Consider the following 23,579-nt stretch of genomic DNA (forward strand, 5'->3'; position numbering starts at 1 on the left):
TTCCAGTGTCGAAAAGACGTACGATTGGTAATTTTTTATCTATTGTTTCCATTATAATTGAAAGAAGTTCACAATGACTAGATTTTCTTCACTTTTTTTTTATTTTTTATTTTTATTTTTTAGGGGATATGATCTCAGAATGTGATAGACATCGACAATATAAAATTAATATACTTCCTCATATATGACATGACCTTTCAAATAAGAGGCTACGAATTTTTCAGTCCACAGATCCTTAATTCAATTTATCTAATTATAAATAATAATAATAATAACAATAAGAGGCTACGAATTTTCTACCGTTATGTATTCCTGACATAACCGAGGAAAATCAAATTTACCCCAAAAAAAAAAAAAAAACCGAGGAAAATCAAAATATCACCTCAAAAGATCACTATATATGAGGTAATCAAAAACTTTACTTTGGAGATAATCATGATGCCTTAATGAACAAAAGGGCAATGATTCAACCTCTAAATCATTGTAATCCATAAGGAATGTAGACTGAGAAAGAGCAAGCAAACATGGGATAAAAGATTGAATGTGGAAAAGCCAAAAATGAAGGTGGTTGACAAAGCAACTAGGACAAAACTATATAGAATCCGGTCAAACGAACCATATTTACTATTTAGCGGAGTCCCACATAGGATTTCAATCAATCCTTTAATATGTATTGTTTAAGAAAATAGTAGTTTAGATATTAGATTATATATCTCTAATGAGATTGATTTAGACGAAGGTAAATAATAAGGGTAATTAACCAAAAAATATTTAACTTCACATTTAAGAAAATATTTATCTTCTCCAACTGCTCTCTCTCAAAAAAAAAAAAAAAAATTAATTTTCTTTGAATGTCCACAATGAACCAATGCCATAGCATCTCTATAGCTAGTTTACAAATTATTCACGAAACCCTAGAATGTTTTAAACACCATTTTGGAAAGGAAAAAACAAAGTCTGAATAAAGGCCTAGATTTTTTAACTCCATCCATGCCCCAGTTTTTTAAATTCTAAGACGTAGACAACAGCCAAATGCAGCTTCAAAAATAAGGTTGACAGGAACTGATCATTCAGTGTAAAGGTGGTCCAAATTTACCATATAAGAAGAGTATGAATGGGCGCACTGTGAACCAATTCTAAATATGTAGAAAGTTAAGTAGCATAAGAATTGTGCAACCAAAGCAATACATTAAAGAGAGAGGGAGCATACTTGATCTAGATTTTGATCATAAAAAGGGGGACCATATGTTTACTATATATATAAATGTACATACACATTGACCTGATAGTTTGACGGTAATTACTAACAAAGTTTCCTTTATCAATTATTAATTGCTTCAAATACCAAAATTTCAAAATATATTGGTATTAAATAAGATTCGATTTTAATAGTTTACTAAATTTATATAATCTATTAATATTTTTTTAAATTTAAATATCATTCAAGAGCTTTAAAAGGAATTCCAATTCATAAAGCCATTATATTCACTTGATGTGAATATAATATTATATCATATAAAGACATCCTGATTTCATTAGATGAAATTCAAATGATTAATTGTCATTCTTTTTCTGGTAAGAGGTTGATTTTTGGATTGCATCCCTATTCTAATGTGATCAATAAGATTGATTATATAATAAATATTGGATGATAAGCAGGTGTGGCCATGGTTTTAATTGTCAACTAAAAAATCTTGTAGGATCATGCGTAACTTGGTAAAGCACAATTTGTCCAACAATAAGAGATACTGATTTGAAATAAAGTGAGTCGTGTACGACATTCATGCTTAAGCTAATTAGCTTTATTTTACAGGATAATCGACACCGATTATACCAGGGCCTCTCTATGAACTACTTTTATATAACCACGTCAATCTCAATCACTTTTTTTTTTTACTTGGCAGTAATAGAAATATATACAATTTAATATGGGTGACTATCTTGATCATATACAGTTTATGATTCTATGAACAGATGATATTGTCTCCTTAATTTCAAACTTTGGAAGATTTAGATGAATATTTTTTCTTTTTCCTTTTTCACTTTTCTTTTTCGTTCAAGAAAATTAATGCTTTTCATTTTACGGTAAACTGAGCCAAGACAATTAATTTCACCAAGAAAAAAGTCTCGTCTCAAGACAATTAAGAAAACTATGTAAAAGAGAAACTTTCCATCAAGTCTGTTTGTTGACTGAGAAATAGTGGGAAGAGTGTGGACCCCGAAATGAAAGTTGAAATGGTCCCACATGTGCCAGAAATTTTGTAATATTTTTAGTTGGACGCAGCAAGGAGATCTAGAGTAAAATCTTGTTGCTGATTCTCGACGACCTGTTTAAGGAAAGATGCGGGTGACGTGAAGAAATGTCAATTTATAGTGAGAAAAGGGGGTCCACATTGCTTGGCATAGTCAAAGTAAATGGATATACTCGATTCATACGTGTATACATACAATTATTTGTCAATCTCTTTGGAGACCGTCACTATTTCCTCTTCTGATAATTCTTTTTTTTTTTTTTTTTTTTTAAAGGAATTTCAATATATATAAACAAAATATGGGAAGATTTCATCTAGATTTACTCGAGTGTGAATCTAAAAATGTATTTTCAATTGTAAACTTATAAATAATCATATTCTAAGTTTGAATTTTCTCTTTTTTTTATTCTAGTGAAAAATGATGCTTACCTTATAGAGGTCTATAGAGTTGGAATCAGCAATCATTTACAAACCTAGTGAAAAGTGCGGGACGAAAAAACTGTAAATTCCATGCATTTCCTTTTTTTTTTCTTTTTTTTTTAATTTAATTCCATGCATTTCCTTAGTGATGCAATATTTGCTCACTATAAGGTAAGCAGCATCACTCGCTGGGTCCAAATTTTATGTACATATTTATATACAATGAGAATTTTGTCAAGTTAGCATGATGATTTTATTGGATAGATTGAGATTAAAAAATTCATTTATAGATATCTGATTTAAAATAGGATCCACTTTAATCAAATAAAATTTTAGTATTTCATTAATTTTATATTTAATTAATAATTAAATTTAATATATATTAACTTTTGATGTGATATAAATGTTAACAATAAAAGATCTAATGTTAAAAGCCTTTCAATAGACCTAATAGACAAACCCTATACATATACGTATAAATATGCAAACCTATTATAATGGCATGGATGTCGGATTATATATAATTTATGGAATATATTATCAAGGATTACATGTAATTTAACATCCACATTTATAATTTAAATATATGTGCCTATTATACAAAATTATATATATGAGTAATACTCTACTAGGGTGAAGGTGGATGCATTATATTGCCCAGTAAAAGCCAAATTATATAGAATTTATGATATAATTTATTATGGACTAAGGTAATTAGGTATCAATCGGACAACATAAATTGTTTAATGTTGTCCACTAAAATAATAGGTTATATAACTCATTTTATAACTATGATTTAGTAGGCTTTATAACCCATTTTACAGTGGGTATGTTAATGATGACAATATTAATTTACAATATTTACTTTTATTTTTGGTTTTGTAATACTAACAATCTAATAAGGAAAAATGAATTACTTGGTAGAAAAAAATAAAGAAAAGAAGGAAATAACTAGTTGATAGGATGATATAAGTTTATTTTGATTGGTTTTTATGTCAAGTAATACAAAATCTCTAAGATTAATTATTCTTCCATTCTAAAATATCTATTTGTTTACAAAACTTGATTATTTATTCATTCACCCAAATTAATGATAAACATTGATAATTCTTAAAAATATTAGACTTGTAACATTATCCACATATTTAAAATATATAAATAAAAGGTACTTTAAAATCACATAAAAATAAAAAATAAATGTTTATATATATATATATATATAGAGAGAGAGAGAGAGAGAGATTGAATTTAAAATAATAAATTACATATTTAATTAAATGTAAACTAATTTGTTTAAATTTTTAAATACAATTTTCAAAAGAATAAGATATTATTTTTTTTATACCATTTGAATTACTTGAACCAGGATGTTTTATATAAAAGAGCGTGAACATTGCCACTAAACTAATCATTAAAAAATATTTCTTTTCCTATTTACATTATGAAACAGAAGAAAAAGTTAGTGGTTCATTTTTCTTACATTTTATAACTTGAAATAACTGTTTCAATTCAATTCCTAAAATAGGAATTACATGCATTAAATATATTTTTAATAATAACCAATTAAATTGTTACATTATTTGTAGATTCCAATAGATTTTTTCTTTAAAATATAATATTTTTCTGTATTATATTTTTTGCCCCATTTAATATTTTATTATATCAATATCATATATCATAAGGTAGATTATATAGTTCACTAAATTAAAACTGTATATATAATAAAAATAAATCAGTTTAGAACATGTTTTCCAATATAGGATGAGAACGTGTTGACACATTAAATGTCAATAATATTATTTCAATTAATTATTTAATATTAAAATTTTATTAAATAAATAATAATTTTTAACATTTGTCATATCATTAGGTGTCTAATGTAAAATAAAAATTATGTTTCTTATAAGTCAAAACTGTATATAACAATTCTTTTATCAAGTCAATCTAATAATAGTATACTAAGATTTCTTATTAAAATTGTGGGATTAATTTGCTTGAGATTCAGGTTGACTATATATACAAGTTACTTACATAAAAATATTAATTTTTCTCTTATTTGAAAAGAACTGTTTAGAAATCGTTTGATTGAGAAAGCACCTATCTACATGTGGTAAGGCATACAAATATTTTATAACGCCTCACCACATGTGCGAAGGAGGTTTTTTAGACAAATCTTTGAAGAATTTTTTCTAGATTAAAGAAAATTATATAAAACACATATTTTGAGAAGAGTGTCAAATTGGTGGGAAATACTTTGCAAACTCGTGTATCCACCCACGATGCCATGCCATATTTCAAATAAAGATGGCCAACAAACGCGTTTTGCTTTTTGTACAAAAGAGAGAGTATGCAAAAAGCTTGTGGGATTTGAGGTCATGATTTTCCAAGCATACATGAGGTTAGACAAAGGTGGTTGTGTGCACATAAATTAAACTTGACGTCCACTGTATCACAATTTTCCATCTTTTTCTCATTTTGCTCAGATTTCAAATTGAAAAGGTAACATTCAATCACAAATTGTAAAGCTACCAGCTATTATTCGTATTTCGGACCAAATGTCTATCATCTCTTCGTTTTTGGCTTTTCTTCTAGGTGAAAAAGTGTGTTTATATGTGGATGAGTTGAGTTGTTCTTTTGGATAAAACGCATGCGTTTTCAATAGTAAAAAGTAGATTGTTATATATAGAAATTAATATTTTTTAAATTTAAGTTATATAAATATACAGTTAATTTGAAAATTATTTTCTAATAGTAATGTATATTTATGGTTAATAATTAATTACATATATTTTATTAATTTTTTTAAAAAACATCACAACGTATAATAAAGTTTCTAAAAATAATAATCACTTTGATACCACATCAGCTCAACAGGGCTTATGGACAGATCTACTAAGGAGAGAATTTTTTTATTTTTTTTAAGTGGTTGTTTATTTCTCTAATGTGCTTTTAAAAAAATATATATATATTGAGTTGCTCTTGGGAGGAGACATGCATGTTGGCTTTGGATGTCCAAATCACTCAATGATTTCATTTTCATTTAATTATTTTTATTTATCCTCTTTGATATTTTTGGTTTTACACTTAAATTCTTTGATTAATTATTTATTTGACCTTTTAAAATTAAAAATTTAATATGAAAAGGTGAAGAAAGTCAATTAAAATACAATAAAAAGAGTGTCATTTTTTAATGTCCATGTTGTGTGAAATATTTTTCAGATCAATTATGATATATATATATATATATATATTCATATATACAATAATTTTATAGATATAATTTAGTTTGAATATTAAAATATTTACTAAATGTACATATATTATTATCTTATCTGTTAATATATTTATATAATATGTTAAGCGATATTGACTCAATTGTTAAAGCATTGATATCCAAGAAATTATATATATATATATATATATTTGTTAACTATGCATTAGGGGTGGGCAAAATCCAATCCAACCCGTTCAATCCGCCCAATCCAATCCATTTTTAACGGTTTGGATTGGATTTTTACATCAATTGGATTGGATTGGGTTCAAAATATTATAAATTGTATGGATTGGATTGGTTATGGATTAGAAATATAAATCCAATCCAATCCAATCCAATCCAAATAATATATTATATAACTAAAAAATTATATATTTTTATTTTTTTATTTTTATATATTAATTTTAGAATATTTTTTTCATTTTTATATATTAGTTTTTAAATTTTTTTTCCATTTTTATATATTGATTTTTAATATATATATATATATTTTTTTTTTTCTTTTACATCCCCATATCCCAAATCCTAAATCAAATTGTAAGTTGTAACGCTAAACTAAACATTTACCTTTGTTGCCACCCACCACCAGTCCATCACCATCACTATAATATATATATTGTTTTTACATTCCCATCATATATATATTTACATATATTGTATCCAATTGTTACTTATAAATATATATATATATATATATAAATGTTTAAATATAATTTATTGCTAATTTTATTGTTTTGATTTTTGTAGAGCTTACAGAATCAACTAAAATTAGTGAACCTGTTAACGTTGATTGACTTATGATTTACCAAATTTTAAAGTTAAAAAAAAAAAAAAGAAATTATGCATTGATTCTTGAGTGAATGAATTTTGACGAATGTATTATTTTACATTATTTGTTCTAACAATTTTAATTTGATTTTATAGGAGTGAGATGATGACATTAATGTTTGCTATTTAATAAGTGCGTGATGTGTATCATTTGCTACATTTTCTTCTTTATTTTCCATTGTAGACTATGTTGTATTATTCTAATTGTATTTTATGTTTGGATAATTATAATTTATTATTTATATTTTATATTTGGAAAATTTTTTATTTGTATTATATATTTATAAATTAGTAAGTTTCAAACCGATCAACCAATCCAAACCAAACCGATCATAAATGGTTTGGTTTGGATTTAATACTTCAATGGTTTGGTTTGGATTGTAAATTAAAAAAACCGATATGTATGGATTGGATTGTATTTCGGTCCAAAACCGAACCAATCCAATCCATACCCACCCCTACTATGCATAATTAGAACATTTAAAATTAATTACATATTTCTTACTAGGCGTCAGCTTGAGGAGGCGGCATATCCATGTACATCAACCAAGCACCTGCATATCATAGCATTTTTCAATTAAATTTTACTCTAAAATAAAATAATAGTATTTATACACCGTCAACTCAGTTCATGGATAAATTTAACACTAATTTTAAATTTGAAACTATATTTTATGTCACTTTCGCTTTTGATTTCTTTCTTTAAACTCTTTTGTGTTTTGTTTTATTTTTTATCTTTTCTTGATAATTGCGTTTGAAATCAATTAATTTATATATTATTTGGTAATGAGTTGGACTTTAATTTTTTCCATTATAATTAACTGTATATAATTCATTTATCTCAAATTAATATTTTTTTAGTAGAAGCTAGAGTGTTTTTTTTTTTATTGAAAAAAGTTAAAATTTGTAAAGCATCCCGAATAATTAAAAATTTAAAAGAAAGTAAAATAAAAAAAAAAGCCAATTTCGAATGGTTTATAATTTGATGTTAATGTTTATTTTCCTTTAAATTTATTTTAATCAAGATATCTAATAAATTTTATCCGACAATAACTAACAATTATTTTTTTTTATTTTTTTTTTGTAAATATACTAACTAACATTTGCAATAAACAAATTAAACACAACGAACACAAACATTCAATATTTAAATAAAAAGAAATTGAACCTTGAGAACTTTAATAATCAATAAAATTAATGTGCCGAATAAATTATTATCAAACTTTTTGTCTTTTTCCATTCCAAGTGATTTAAAAACTATATTACCGAAAAAAGAAAAAAAAAGTGATTTAAACTAAGAAGTAACAAATTGATAATTTTTTATTTATTTTTTTTTAGCTCTAGATGTGATGAAATTCTTAATTCGAAAACTAATCCAAAGGAAGATAATTGTTATATATTTTGATTGTCCTGGAAAAGATAAGAAACACCCTATTTAATATTTGTCAATACAAGCAAACTCAAAAAACCAAATAATTCATAATATACATACATTAAGTCTGTATTTTCATATGGAAAATAGCGATTTTTTTTTTTTTTTCCGACGGCTTGTTTCAATGTTTTAATATATCTTTAATGACATCGAAAGGAATTGTTTGCGTGCATGTACATGGTCCCCCCCTAGCTGTCGTTTATCTATAAGACCAAACATCCTACAAATCTTCAATGCCCAATAAACGTTAAAAAAAAAAAATGGAAAACTCCAAGAAAGTGATTATTAAAGAAAAAATGAAAAAAAAAACAAAGGTAAAGAGCCAAAAACAAATAGAATCATAGAAGATGATTGGCGATGTGATCGGATGGTTGATAGGCGTCCACGCCATGATCCACTGCTCTCCACTGTCAGGTTGATGATAAGGTCTACACGTGGAGTTACAACACGTGGCAGACAATAAATGGGACCCACACTCAAGTGTGGTGGAAAAAAATTGAAAATTTGAACAATCCGACCCCTTAAAAGCACCCAAAAAAAAAAAAAAAAAAAAATACTCTCGTGCTTTGGACGCCCTCGATGGGAACAGATTCGAAAATATTTTCGGGGGAGGATTTTCTTACACAGCGGGAGGGAAAATGGAAAGTGGGTCCCACAAAAGATTAGATTTGCAGCGTCCCCACTCAAGATTTTCTAAAATTTGCTAGGTGGGGCCCCAACCCAAAACCTCTTTATTTATTTCATGTCCCCCTCACGATTATTGCACAAGATTCACTCCAACCTCTCTCTCTCTCTTCGTAGTTTTTTTTTTTTTTTTGCTCTTCTCACTCTTCGTAGTTCATACAACATTCTAATGCTGTGGTCCCCACTGTTTTCCTTTTCACTACTCTATTTCTTAATAATTATGTTTGCCTCCTTTTACCTTGTTTATACATAACCAGCTCTATGTAATTACTCTCTTTTTTCCCCAAATCTTCTGGTTTTTAATTTTTCAAAATTCTATCCAAAAAGTGTTTCGCATTTTTGTCGGAACAGATTGTTTTTTTTTTTTTTTTTTTTGGTGCATATTGTCAATTAAAAAAGAAAACTGTAAGTATAAGTATCAAATATATATAATATATATACTAATTTGACCACTTTACATATAATTTGATATAACAAATCATGAATCTCTACTCCTGAATATGGGGTATTTCTTTCTCATGCACACATGTTTTATATGTAGGATGTATATTTGCAAAAAGTCTCTCATTTAGGTTCCTAAATTAAAAGCTAAAATCCATAAACTAATAGGCTCCTATAACCGCTAGGACATGGACAAATCTATAGTAGTCACATGAATGTAATAAATTTTTAATGGTTAATCATGTCATGGGAGTTTATTAACCAATAGGATGGTTTTGGACTTTTAACTTGAATATAGGATATGCATAAAAGAATTTTCATGTATATTTGATCTATCCGATTTAATTTGTAGATGCATTTGAGGAATGCAAATCTTCTTTTTTTATGTCATATTAAACAAGGATTTTAACTTTTTGATAATCGTAGGTATTTTACCCTGTTATGTTCTTTTATATTTATACTATTTTTCTTGACAATATTTGAATAATAAAATCCGAAGGTTTTATATTTATAATTGAATTCATAATGGAAATGGTTTGTTGTTTCATTGTATTTTCCTAACAATAATATTGTATTTAATTACATTTTAGATTATTTCTTGATTTTAGGAAAAATGATAATTTCATATGAAATTTAATTTTGTTTCCTTTGATTACTTAATATTGCTTCACTCTGTAATTTTTTTTATTTATAAACAATTTAATAATTAATTTCCTGTAATTTTTTTGGTAAATAATTAGTTTTCTATGTGATACCATAGAAATTAGTCATCTTGTCCTTCTAAAATTGAGAGAACATGTAAGTTGGTCGGCTGAAACACATACCAGTCACATCCTACATTCTAACAAAGTACTATGCTTATCATGTATGCCTTACGGGCATATGTTTGTTATGTATAATTTGGAAACTTGGAAATAGGAATCAAATAAATTCCCAATTTCGAATCCAATTTCAATTTATGAAATTTTACAATAAAAAATAAAAAAGGCCTGCAAGAAAGGTCAAGATAAATATCTTTATTTAAAAAAAAAAAAAAAGAAGTAGTTTATTTTTCTTTTCTTTTTTTGTTTTTTAAAGAGTAGTTTATTTATTTATAAGCACTTTTGTCAAAATCTTTAAGCCAATCCAATTCACACCCCCAAAATCAACTCCTTTTCATCATCATGATGACCAAATGGGAACAAAGATCTCCGGGATTTTCCTTGACAATCAAACAAAATCCAAAGAAAGTGGGAAAAAAATTAAAATTTAAAAAGAAATTTCAAAAAAAAAAAAAAAAAGAAAGAAAGAAGAAAAGAAAGAGGAGAGAGAGAGAGATGGACGAGTGGTTGTACCAACACGGTGGAGAGAATCTAGTGAAGAAATCAACGATTTTCACAATACATGAAAAACACACAAAAAAAAACAACAACATCAACAATCTCTCTATCTATCTTCCAAACACGCCAAGCTTTGCTTCTCAGCCCCCTCTCTCCCAACTACTTAATAATAAAACCTACAAAACCACCTCTCATTCCTCATAGGCACGCCTTTCTCTCTTTTTCTCCTCTCTCTCTCTCTCTCTCTCTTTCTTTCTCTCTCTAAAAACATTCATACATAAATATTATATATATATATATATATATAGACACACACACAAACAGGAAACTAGAAGGGTATTTTGGTTTTTGAGTTTGAAGTATAATATACAAAAGATGGAGCTGAAATCAGAAGTTGCAGATTCACATCAAAACCAAAAAGAAGAAGAACAACAACAACATTTCCATGTCTTAGCCGTAGATGATAGTCTTATAGATAGAAAGCTCTTGGAGAGGCTTCTTAGAGTTTCTTCATATAAAGGTATATTATATACATTTATATATATCTATTAACAAGGTTTCAACCTTCTTCATAAACCAAGTCCTTTTCTTTCCCGTTTTCAAACACCAAGAGAGTAAATAGGGAGCAAATACAAAGTCTTTTTGGGGTTTAATATGTATAAACTTCAGTAACCTTTTTTTTTTTCCTTTTGCCCTCTTTTGTTTAAGATATATAATTCTGGTTTTTGGGGTTAGTTAATTAACTATATTTTTTAGGTTGAGTTGTGGTTGTAGGTAGATTTTGTATATAGTAATATATATATATATATATATAGATTGTTCTAAATATTTGACAATTTGGTTTAGCAGTGACTTGTGTGGACTCTGGGGATGAAGCACTTAAGTACCTGGGTTTGGTTGATGAATTGAAAAACAGCTCTTCATCAGCTTCTTCTTCATCCACTTCCATCCACTCACCAGAACAAGAGGTCTGAATAATATTATTCTTAATTTATTTGTTCTAGCTCTTCTTAATACCATTTCCAATGTTCCTAATTTCCATCTGATAATATCTAACACATAGTAAAGCCTGTCTAAGTTAATTAAAAGAGAAGAAATGGCCCTTCATTTTGTTCTATTCAATTATAAGAAAACTAATAATACGATTAAGCAGAAGCAAATCCCTTCAAAGTTGAACCGAAAAAAAATAAAGGCCATTTATAAGTAATCTGATACTTGTTTCAATTTCCCTTTTGGTCTAAATTTAGTTAATTATATGTATACACTTGGGTTTTCATCAGACATATAATAAATAGTCTGAAATTAATTAATTCATAAATATATATATAGTGGTGTGTTTTTGTTATTGGATAGGGCAAATAATCACTGAGTTTTAGCATGCAAAAAGTTGACCCAGAAAAAGAAAAGATATGATAAAAAAGCATCAATGTAACTCATTTGGCTGGTAAAATTGAAGACACAGACCAGCAAGTTTTTTTGTTTTCCATAAATCCTATATATTATACATTGAAAGCAAGTAAATATAATTGCGAAAGCATCGAAAGTTGGAACATAAAAACTATGGGGGGGAAAGCACATTTTTATGGTAAATAAACATATGCAAATTTGAGCCTTTAATTGTAAAAGGTTGATGATTAGTTGAGTTTTTAAGAAAATATGCCCACAGTCAAAAATGTATAGCTACATTTCTTTTTCTTTTCTTTTTTTTTCTTTTTTTTTAATATACAGCTGCATTTCATGCACTAAGAAATCTAACCTAAAAATTATAGCATCTGCTATATATATGTATACTGACGCATGAGGCCAAAATAAAGGACAAGTAATGCGATTTTTCACACCTAATCAAATCTAGGAATGGATTTTATGTGGACCCCATAAAGATCTTAGATGGGTTAGCTAGACGTGCGAAATGTTGGTAAATTACGTGAGGATGAAGGAAGGCCAAGACCCCTCTGCTTAGCTTCATATAGGGTTTACTTTAATGTTTGGATGAATTTGCTTACCATTTAGGTTTTCTTTCATTATATATGTTTTTTTAGCTCGCCTAAACTTACACATTCTACAAAAGGGAAGCAGTGTACGAGGCTTTTTTGCCATTTTGTCCAATTTAATCAATTTTGGTAAAGACTTTGTTTTCTATGATAATGATCCAAATTCAAATGCTTCACTTTCAATTTTATTAAAAAAAAATAAAAAATAAAAAAAATCTCGCCATCTGTTCTCTCTCTGATATATATTATGTTTAGAATGATAATATGATATGAAATTTGGAGTAACAGAACAATTAAATATTTACATTTTGATGATTGTTGTTTGTAATATATTATGCATTTGCAAACAAATGCAGGGATCAAAAGTCAACTTGATCATGACAGACTATTGTATGCCAGGGATGAGTGGCTATGATTTACTCAAACGAGTCAAGGTTAAACTAACTTTTTCCCATGATTAATTTCTTTTTGTAAAACAAGTTTTGTATAATGTGAAAATAAACTATTCTTTTGACCTTTTTTAAATCTATGACTTTTTATTACAAAATAGTGTCTTAATGGGTGGGTGGCTCATTGTTAATTTTGATTTTATTTTTCAAATATTTTATACAGACCGCACACAAATAAAAGATACAACAAGGAAAAAACAATTCCAATTTAACCTAAAAACCATTTCCTTTTTGCATTATTTTTTATTTCCTCTTTAATGTCTTGATTTTGATTGAAAGTCCTTTTGGATATTCTCCTTCAGGGATCTTCATGGAAAGATGTACCAGTTGTGATAATGTCATCAGAGAATGTACCATCCAGAATAAACATGTAAATTTCTTTCAACTTCTTTATTTATTTATTTTTTTCTTTTTTTTTTCCCCCCTACATTTTCTGTATAACAAGCATGCATTGAATGCAAAGTTTTATTTTATATTTTTTGGTGAAATTAATAATTACAAAACTCACGTGCATGAAAAACAGGTGCTTAGAAGGAGGTGCTGAGGAGTTCCTCTTAAAACCCGTTCAGTTATCAGATTTGAAGAAGCTTCAGCATTACCTTCTGAAATCCCTTGACCATTCGTTTAGTAAAACCGTTCATAACCATGACTTCATAGAGAACGACGTCGTGGTCGATAGTGATGGCAACAAAAGCAATGAGAATAGTAATAAGAACAATAGTAATATTAGCAAGAGGAAGGCAGTTTCTCCAGAACTACCCTCAGAAAGAAGACCAAAAGTAGAGGGATTAGCTGTCGTGTAAAATGGATACATTATCCAATCACACATCTGTCCCCGTGAATCCTTAATCCTATATATATATATATATGTATGTATAATTTGGTGAGTTCCATCATTTGGAGGGTGTATAAATATATAGCAATTAATTATATGCAAGGGGTTTTGGAAGAAAAAAAAAAATAAAAGATATTCAGTGTCTTTGGCTGCTGCTTTCTAGGATGTGGTAGTCAGATGGAAAGAATCGTTTCAATCTTCTCAGGATAAGGTTGGTAAATGAGGATAGATACTGAATTTCTTGTTTGTTGGGAGGGAAAGATGGTGGAGGGATGTCAAATCCTTTTAAATCCACCAAAAATTTATGCATTATTCCTTTTAAATTTAATGGAGAGATTAGAGGAATGAGAAAATCCTATTTACACATGTTCGTATATATATGTTTGATAGTTTGCATTTCTACTCGTACTTTTTATAAAGCATTTTATATAAAATAAAATAAAAAAATGATGAAATGTTTGGTTAGAAACAATAAAAAAAATATTTTTAGAGTTATTTACACAACTCGTTTGATATTGTTGTAGCTCCTACAAAAATCAATTTTAATTTTGTTGTAGAAAAAATCAATCCCGAAAATAATTAGTTTAGTATTTGATAAACTATTGTTTCATAATTTCTTTGAATATTTGGTGAATAATAATATTTAATTATTGCAAATATATATAATAACTAAAGAGGATGTCGATTATCATCACCTATTTGATAGTAGTATTAATATTTTTCTTAACTATATTATATTAAAGGAGAAAAATATTTATGTATCAAAACTCAACATTTATAAATTGCAAATTGAAAAAAAAAAAAAAATAGCCCATGCAATATATATATATATACATATAGAATACAAAGACATCTTAGGACAAGAAATAAAATCAACTTTATTAATAAAGAATAAAATTGATATTTTACCTGTAGATAATTGGAATAGCTAAAATTAGAATTTTAAAAACTAGTTTGCTGCTACTTTTCAAAATTAGCTTACAGAGGATACAAATTATTGAATAATTAGAATTTTTAAATTTATCGAACACCTAAACTAACTTTTGATTCTTTAATAATTCATTCTGAAGCTTAAAAAATAATCCCAATGGGAGGCTTATGGTCTTTTTGATACTTTAGTTTATGCATTCGGTATTTTATTTAACCTTATTACATTATATATTTAAAAAAACATCAACCTTAATATTTTCTGTACTTAAAACGCTTGTTTTTTTTATAAAAAAACTCTTTATATTTTTGCAAACACATAATACTTTTTTTTTTTTTCTCTTGACAACATGTATTAGAGCTTCAAAAGCTCTACAAAACATGCGGTTAATTTATTTGAGCATATTCCTTGGGTTACTCTAATTATCTAATAATTAGTACAAATAAGACGATGATACTTTGTCAAATTTAATAAACATTAAAAAAATATATATCTTTGCTTTTATTTTTAAAACCAATAGCAACAAGAAAAAATAAATATATTTTTAGGTACGATTTTGATAACAATTACCATCAAATTATATATATGTGTATATATATATAGTTAAGCTCAAATGAAATTCTTAATATAAGGATTAAATATATAACTATGCTTAAATGAGATTCTTAATATAAGGATTAATATAAAATTTTTCTTTTTCAGCTTTCAATTGTATTAAGTGTTGAAATTTAAAATTATATTTATTAACCAATGGATTCTAATAAAGTTCACTTTTCTTATATAAAATTTTAATATATCACTAAATTTATATTTAATTATTTTTAAAAAAATTTAAATTATAATTTAATTTTAATGTAATCTAATAATCATTAAAAATGAATCTTAGTTTAATAAAATAAAATGAAACTTACATGAGACTGTGTGTGTATTATAATGGAAAATACCTTCTCAACTTTCTACTAATCATTCACACCATTTATTGGAGATTCTAAATTGCTTGAAAATGATAAGAAAGAAAAAATGTGCACCTTGTGATGTTCTTCCTTGCTATCTTTGATGGCATCCTGTTGATACATATTTCAATTCTGAGCAGATTCATGTGGAAATGGGGGATGAATAAATGCATCTGATCCTGAAGCAAACGTACAAAGTAGGCATGGGGGATATAATGAAGGGTAAGTTTAGAAGGTGACATCTCATTATTAGTCGAGACTTTGAGAGAGACGCATACGCTTTTCGTTTCCTTTCTGTGCGACTGTTTATGTATAATTGCTTCACCCACTTTAGTCGTTACTCAAAGCTAAGGGAGAAAAGAAGAGAGAGAGAGACACGGATTATAAAATCAATCGTATGCATGACATCATGCATGCCAAACCTATGATGATGATTATGATTATGATGTAGATTTTCTCATACATGAGGAGCCCAAACGCATGATTCACATATGGATCATCCTTGCTTTTAGAAACTACTTGAGGAAATGAAATAATTCACATATGGATCATCCTTGCTTTTAGAAACTACTTGAGGAAATGAAATAATATGGAATTTTGGATTGCCTGTTAAATACTAAAAAATAGCACAAATTATTAAAAAAAGAAAAAAGAAAAAAAGTGACAATGTTGAATAGATAACTGGAACCATTTTCGCTGAATCTAATAGTTAGTTTTCTTAGACAAAAATTGGATTTTGAAATGGGACTTGGCCCTGTTTGGTGTGCTTTATGAAAAGCAGCTTCTAACTTTTTAAGGCTAAAAACTGTCCACTTATTCTAGGCATAGACATTTTATCGGTGAGTTCCACTTTGTTATATACTTCACATTCTATATGAAATACCTCACTCATCAAATATTTTCATTGATTACAGCATCTAAAAACTCATCTATGATTAAAAAAAAAAAAACTGGAACAAAACTAGGTCTCTTTTTTCTGGTTTGAACGTAATCAACCACAGGTGATGACAGTTGTAGCTAATTTCAAGATCTTTCTGATTCTCAAAGCTTTTCTCTCGGAATGGAGAAACCTCAATCATGTGGAAGCCATGAGATAAGGGCCTCCCTACCTAAGCAGGAGGAAGGTAGGCTTGAAATTAGAAATTTTGAGGTTTGGAATCGAGCAGCCATGACTCTAGCTAGCGAGCTGTAGACCCTCACGAGCATAGCTAAAGTCAAAGGACTTTAAAAAAGTGCCTTAAAGGAAAGGACTTCTTCTTGTTACAAGAAATCAAAACCTATATCAGATTAGATCTAAGAGGTTGCATGTGTGCTTTTGACATCTTTTGGAAATACTTCGGGCCTTTTAAAAGAGTTTCTAACTGTTGAATTATCACCGATTCTTTTTTAAGCTGGTGGAAAATAGATTTTTATTTGATTTATATATTTTTTTAATATTTCCACTCAAATGTATATTTATTTTTTTTATATTTTTTTCTAGATCATTACATTACATGTATTTTTAATTTATTATTTATTTTGAATAAAATCATTATATGTGTTTTTAATTTATTATTTATTTTGAATAAAATTATTGAGTTTTAACCGATGCCAAAAGCTTAAACGAAAATAAATTTTTATTTTATTTATATTTTTCTCTAACACTAACAAAAAAAATTTATAAGCTTTGACCTTCTTTCATTGCCTCATGGCAACTCATCAAGAGCTTCAAGTTGAGCATCAAAAGCCTAACACAATACCAAACAAAAAAATAAATACAAGGCACCTTTGATCTGTTGGAAACATAATTCAGCCTTATGTTAGGCACTTAGTGATCTAGAGATCATCATTCGATCGGTTACTAGTTTTTCAAAACCGCAGGTCACCAAACTGACCAAATACCAGTGTTTGGCAAATTTTCTACTTATATTTTACAAATTTACCTCTCAAAATTCAATCCAGATCTCATCTTATTCCCCTCAAACCTCATCACCCACCCAAAAGATAGACCTTACAAGATAACTTGATTCTTCCTGTTAGATAGACCTTACAAGAAAACTCGATCTTTCCTGTTAGATCCTTTTCTGGCAAAACCTAATAATACATCTCTCTCTAATCTCTATCTCACGCAATCTCTTGGTCACACTCAAATTACATTCATTGTCTTTTTTTATCCATCAATCTAATTCAATCTCAAGATTTCTTTGGGCGCAGGTTGGGCATCTTACATTGGGCATCATCCATTTCCATGGGCATTGGGCATCCACAATTTCCAGGCATGAAGAACAGTTGAAGCAGTTAGGCAAATGTATCCCATGGCCAGGCATCATTTTTCAGATACAGACGATGGGCAAGCATTATTACCCGAACATAATTAGCGGGCATGCACAATTTCTCATCGTTCGAAGCTCGCTCTTTGTTTCGGTCAAAGGAACATGGAGATGCATTTGAAAACCGACTAATCAAAACTAAATTGGAGACCCATCTCTTAATGGTATGTGGCCCATTTTTTGGGTACAAAAATCATTTTCCGTCCATTAACAGACAACCCCCAAACCAGTAGCTAGTATCAAATCATTAACTGAGATACCAGCGTTGGAACTTGTTCCCAGCCCAGCAGAACATTACTTAATCGCGCCGCTTCTAGAAAAACAAAACATCTACTTTACCCTGTGTATGTCGCGGCTTTAACAAAGCCAACACTTAAAAAAACCAAAAAAAAACATATCAATTTTGTTGATACGAATCCTCTACACCGTAACCTCATATATATATATATATATATATATATAGCTTTGCAGCATATAAAAGACAAGAACCAAAAAAACAAAAATGAAGAAGAAGAAGATATAGAGCTAAGTTGGACATTTTTCACGCAAACTGAGGCATTTGAAACATTCCTACTCAGATTCCAACTTTAAAGGTCTCCACGATAAGAAAACTGTTACAGAGAAAACTAAGCTATTGCTGAAACTATGTAGCTACAAATGCCAAAATCCCCTCCAGATTTATTGAAGTTAACACTTACAAAAGTGAAAAAGAAAGAAGCATAAATAAGGAGAAAACGATGAGGGAGGACAGGACATTCTTCTATAGTATCACTCTTCTCAAGTGTAACAGCCGCTGCAGTACAGGGATAGTTGCTCGAATGTTCATATCCTAGACGAAAAAGCTGCTATATCTGTCCAAAAGTAGAAAAGCATTTTTAAAAAATTCAAGACGCAACAAGAAAAAACTGATAATGCAAACTGGCATATAAAGGTAATGCATGTATTTAGTAAATCATGAAACATCATACTTCAAAATAAAATGAAAAGGACTGCATTCCTTCAAAAAAAATTTAAAAAAAAAAAAAAGATGCCATACTAAAGTAATAAATAACAACAATTGCTACAGCGGTTCTGATACACTTGATCTAGTCTTCCAGACATAAGATACAAATATTGAAGACAACTTCCATCTCAAGAACATAGTAAGCATGAAAGCATATAATATCAGCTTCATTCTCGCGTTTGATAAAGAGATGTCAAGAAAAGTAGCCAACATTCATGTCACCCATTCCGATGAAATATATGAACAAAGAGTTTAAGCATAATTTGCAAAAGTCTATGCGAAAGACTTGAATATGTGCCTTTGGAATGTTGCATAAATGACCATATAGCTTTCATTTTTCCATATTGAATTTGAGAAAAGCAGGAAACCATGGGGTACAAAATGAAGTTAAAGATATCCGATTTTGAGAATCAGTATCTTCAAAATTGTGTTTACATATCCAACATAACATAAGGACACAACCCAAAATAATCAAACTCTGCTAAGTACATGTTCTTCCATGAAATTAACTGAAATAGTTATAAACATAATAGAAACAGTAAACATCAAGAGCATATTTACCATGTCTAGAGCTCATCTTTCCCTGAATCCTGCTTGTCAGTCTGCTCAGCAGCCGGCTTCTCAATCTTTTCACGGTTCTTTTCGATGAAAGCAATGAAGTTTTCCTTGGACCTATCTTCATCATATTGAACCAGCTTTCCGCTCTTTGACTTAAAATAAATAGTTGGATACCCTTGGATTTCAAACTCACTTGGGATGTCATTTGCTGTGGCATCCTGTAATACCAATAAAAAAAACAAGTACGTCATGAACAAAACTTCAAACTAGAAGATGGATCAATGTCCTCCTTCCACAAAAGAAAAGTTAACATATTGCTGAAAAAGCTGGGATTTAGATCTTAAGATCCTTTCAAATAGTAATAGATTAGAGGGGAAAAAGAAGAAGAACATAAAGATATGATTATGGCGATAAAAGATTTCAACATGAACAATGGACGGTAAGAGATCTTACGATCTTAGCAATCACAACATCAGGATCACTTTCATATGAAACAGCAACCTCATCTAAGACTGGAGCAAGTTTTTTGCAGTGTCCACACCAGGGAGCATAGAACTCTAGCAGAACTGAAAGTGAGAAAATATGAAGATGTTAGACATAATTCCAGTAATCAAAATAAGGAAACCAAAAAGAAAATATTAATGGGTGAAATATGTTGGATACTGAGAATTAACGCCTAGTGTGTAAGCAATAGTTTCTTTATTGCTTCAAGAAACCAAGAAACTTAGTAAGATAATATATTTTACACGCACCATTTTTATCAGAATTGAAAAACAACTCCTGCAGACTGTTAGCCACAAACACTTTGACAGGCTCGTTGTTTTGTTCAGGGATAGGTTCAGATTTAATGAATGGTTGCAATTTGCCATCCTGCAGTTAAATCATTCAGTCACACTGGTCCAAAATGGGTAACAACCACGTACGAAAGAATTAAGAAAAATATATATAAATGATTACAGTAACTAGCTCCATAATTGACTCCAGAAATTGAAAAACTGTAGAATTAACAACTAATACAAGTTTAGACAAATATAATCAAGTTATAATGTTATGATATTAGGTGTACGAATTGGAAGCTTCACCTTGTATTCCTTCACCCACTCTGCAATATGCTCAGATTCCACATTTGATTTCACATATTTCTTTCCATCATTCGTCTGAATGATTATTACAGGCACTTGATCTTCTTGAATTCCGAAATACTATTACAATCAACAGAACAATTAACATAGCAATTAACATATCAAACACTTTATAAGCAAAAATCAGAGGACAAAGTAAATTTAACACATTGGATTATAAGGTAACAGAGGAAAACTACTATGTTTTTAATATTAAGAAAAATACAAAAAAAAAATTAAAAATAGAAGACTTTACTAATATGTGATACAGACCTGGAAGGCACCTTTACTAATCTCAAGATCTCCCAAAAGAAAGCTTAAGCCCTCTGTTCTATACTTCTCGGCAATTTCATGATATTTCGATCTAAAAGCATCAGCAGCATCACTGCTGAAGTTCAGAAACAACAATACCTACAAATTTCAAAACTTGTATCAAAAGTAGACAGTTGGCAGTATTTTATTATAACACAGGAGAGCAAAGAAGAATTTTGAGACACTTTCCCAATTTGCTTCAAAGCTATGGACTGGCAATAAGTGGTCAAATTTAAAAAAATAGAGAAACTAGTTCTGCAACGCATAGGAATCGATTGATTGAAATACCCATGTACTCATAAAACAAGGAAAATTATAAAACTGTAAGCAGGGTTCACACACCACGATAATACTGAGCACATTGAGTAACATAACTCAACATGAATATCCACATTGGGAAAGTAACTCATATTTACACTGAAAATAAGAAGGAAATATAAAGCCCAATATCATGTACCTGCGTTATCAATGACATTGGAAACCGAGAGTAAATTTCAAATTATTTAGAGAGGAAAACATCGGGCTTTAGAAACGTTAAAGACAAGCATATTCAGTAAAAGTCAATTTAAAAGCATGTATCACCGACAGACAGTAGGATATAAGTAAGACTTCAAGCTAACCAGCTTCATTGTGTATAAAATCAAATCACTAAACAAGGAAAGCAAATCATGGTCAATAATTTACCTTGGCATTGACATTATTAAAGAATTTGATAACAAAAGGGTGGTTGCTTGGGTCACTGTTGTACTCGGTTATAAGTGGCACACTAGATTCTTCAATAAACTTCTCCGCTGCATCAGTATGAAAATCCTGCAACCATGAAATCTCAATTAGATATCCTGTTGCAATATAATCTCATAAAATTTTTAAACTGAAAAAAAAAAAAAAAAAAAAAAAAAAAAAACCATAATAACCGCTTTCCGAAACTTAGTTAATATTCTGCAGCACCTTAGAATCAACAAAAAGTTCATCAAAAGGCTTGAATAGCCTAATAACAGGCCCAGTCACTGATGATTCTCCACGTGGAAGGAGCTTTGCATCCAAAGTATGACCAAATTCATACTCAGAGCGCAATTTATCAGCTAGAGCTGTAAAATTCTCATATTCCTCCCCAGAGAATTTTGGGAACACCCCGATCTGCAAAGGCATGCAATTATCATCAAACACTAAGCACTTAAAACAAGATGAATTCAAAAACACGTAAGGAGAATAATTATATAAAAGAAAAAGAAACAAAGAGTGGTTACGATGGCTATTTTCTTGTCTGCAATAAGGTTAGCAACGTCATCAGCAGTTTTTATTTCCAAAGATGCAGGGCCGCTTTGTTTCTTCAAATAAGCAACAATCCCGTCCGCATCACGTGGACCCTTGTATTCCTGAACATTCTTCCCTCCATTCCTGAGAATTTTGATTGTGGGGAAACCTTTAACCTCATAATCACTTGCAAGCCCTCTGTTTACTTCCTCACTGGCATCAACTTTCGCCAGAACAAGTGGGGGATCATGACTGCTCAAAATTGATGCAGCTTTTTCATACTACAAGTAAAAGATTTTTTTATTTTTTTTTCAAAGTCAGTCTACACTTGCATGTATATAATTTCCCAGCAATAGTTTAAAATTTGTGGGAAGAACAACATTGAATTGTTTCTTACCTCCGGAGCAAGCTTCTTACAGTGGCCACACCTAAATTGAAAAAATAAATAAATAAAATTATGAACAATTGGAATTTTGAATATATACTAAATCATCAATAATATCACATAAGTAAAACATCATATTTTTTCAAATCAAGTATAACATTTATAACAAAAATATCATCATGGTAATCGATCAAAATTTTTGAAAGGCTGGCCAACACCCCCAAATAAATAACTCTTTATCAAAAATTTAGCCACTGTTTCACAATTTTTTATCAAACAAGAAAGGCATGCAAAACCACAACATGCAGTAAAACTTTCCAACTTTTGAACTTTAAAACAGACTATAAAACCAACACTCAATTACAACATACAAAAATCCAATATAAAACACAAATCCGATAATTTATGACTGAAATATGCCAAACGAGTAAAATAAAGGTAGATTAATTAAGTTTCAGATCCGCATTAAATCCGATCAAAATTATTTAAAAAAAAAAAAAAACTCGATCAGTGAAAATAAATGGAATCAAAAGCAAAATTAGCTTTCATACCATGGAGCATAGAACTCGACGACGACGAAATCGAGCTTGCTAACAGTATCAGAGAAGTTACTGTGGTCCAAATTGAGTACGAACTCCTTCGATTCGGACTCTTCAGCATAGATCCCAGTGAAAGCCGAAGCGACGAGACCAAAAACCACAACAAATAACGAAAACGAAACCCTAAACGCCATTCTCATAGCTCTGCTCTCTCCGCCACAATCTCTCTGAATTTTTTTTTCTTTTTTTTTTTTTTAAGTCTTTTCTGAGTCTCAAACTGTTTTAGCCTTTG

The 23,579-nt window shown here is 29.2% G+C and overlaps 2 protein-coding genes across 3 annotated transcripts; one reads left to right on the forward strand and one right to left on the reverse strand.

Moving 5' to 3' along the window:
• The first annotated feature begins 10,657 nt into the window (after window positions 1-10,657).
• Window positions 10,658-14,289, forward strand: LOC107406325 (two-component response regulator ORR9-like). 2 transcript variants are annotated; one of them, XM_060816975.1, is made up of 5 exons: window positions 10,658-11,170; window positions 11,497-11,618; window positions 12,998-13,075; window positions 13,393-13,460; window positions 13,614-14,289. In XM_060816975.1, the coding sequence occupies exons 1-5, from the start codon at window positions 11,026-11,028 to the stop codon at window positions 13,891-13,893; spliced, it is 693 nt and encodes a 230-aa protein (XP_060672958.1). In that variant the 5' UTR covers window positions 10,658-11,025; the 3' UTR covers window positions 13,894-14,289. The 2 variants fall into 2 exon arrangements, with proteins under 2 accessions (XP_060672958.1, XP_060672959.1); XM_060816976.1 differs by having other exon boundaries at window positions 10,666-11,170; window positions 11,500-11,618.
• A 4,346-nt stretch (window positions 14,290-18,635) lies between these two features.
• LOC132803737 (protein disulfide-isomerase) lies at window positions 18,636-23,579 on the reverse strand. The gene is made up of 11 exons (XM_060817202.1): window positions 23,300-23,579; window positions 22,761-22,791; window positions 22,357-22,644; window positions 22,058-22,246; window positions 21,794-21,919; window positions 21,071-21,208; window positions 20,759-20,878; window positions 20,429-20,546; window positions 20,130-20,242; window positions 19,680-19,894; window positions 18,636-18,966 (listed from the first exon to the last, which is right to left on the reverse strand). Exons 1-10 carry the CDS (start codon window positions 23,485-23,487, stop codon window positions 19,685-19,687), a joined length of 1,521 nt encoding a protein of 506 aa, XP_060673185.1. The 5' UTR covers window positions 23,488-23,579; the 3' UTR covers window positions 18,636-18,966; window positions 19,680-19,684.

The sequence above is a fragment of the Ziziphus jujuba genome, chromosome 5, assembly GCF_031755915.1.
Source record: "Ziziphus jujuba cultivar Dongzao chromosome 5, ASM3175591v1".
NCBI classification, from domain to species: domain Eukaryota; kingdom Viridiplantae; phylum Streptophyta; class Magnoliopsida; order Rosales; family Rhamnaceae; genus Ziziphus; species Ziziphus jujuba.

Coding starts and splice junctions, on each gene's coding strand:
- LOC107406325 (XM_060816975.1), top strand. CDS start 11,026: ATGGAGCTGAAATCAGAAGTTGCAGATTCACATCAAAACCAAAAAGAA. Junction 11,171..11,496: donor TAGAGTTTCTTCATATAAAG/GTATATTATATA, acceptor AATTTGGTTTAG/CAGTGACTTGTGTGGACTCT. Junction 11,619..12,997: donor TCCACTCACCAGAACAAGAG/GTCTGAATAATA, acceptor AAACAAATGCAG/GGATCAAAAGTCAACTTGAT.
- LOC132803737 (XM_060817202.1), bottom strand. CDS start 23,487: ATGAGAATGGCGTTTAGGGTTTCGTTTTCGTTATTTGTTGTGGTTTTT. Junction 22,645..22,760: donor GTAAGAAGCTTGCTCCGGAG/GTAAGAAACAAT, acceptor TTTTACTTGTAG/TATGAAAAAGCTGCATCAAT. Junction 20,879..21,070: donor TTAGTAAAGGTGCCTTCCAG/GTCTGTATCACA, acceptor TGATTGTAATAG/TATTTCGGAATTCAAGAAGA.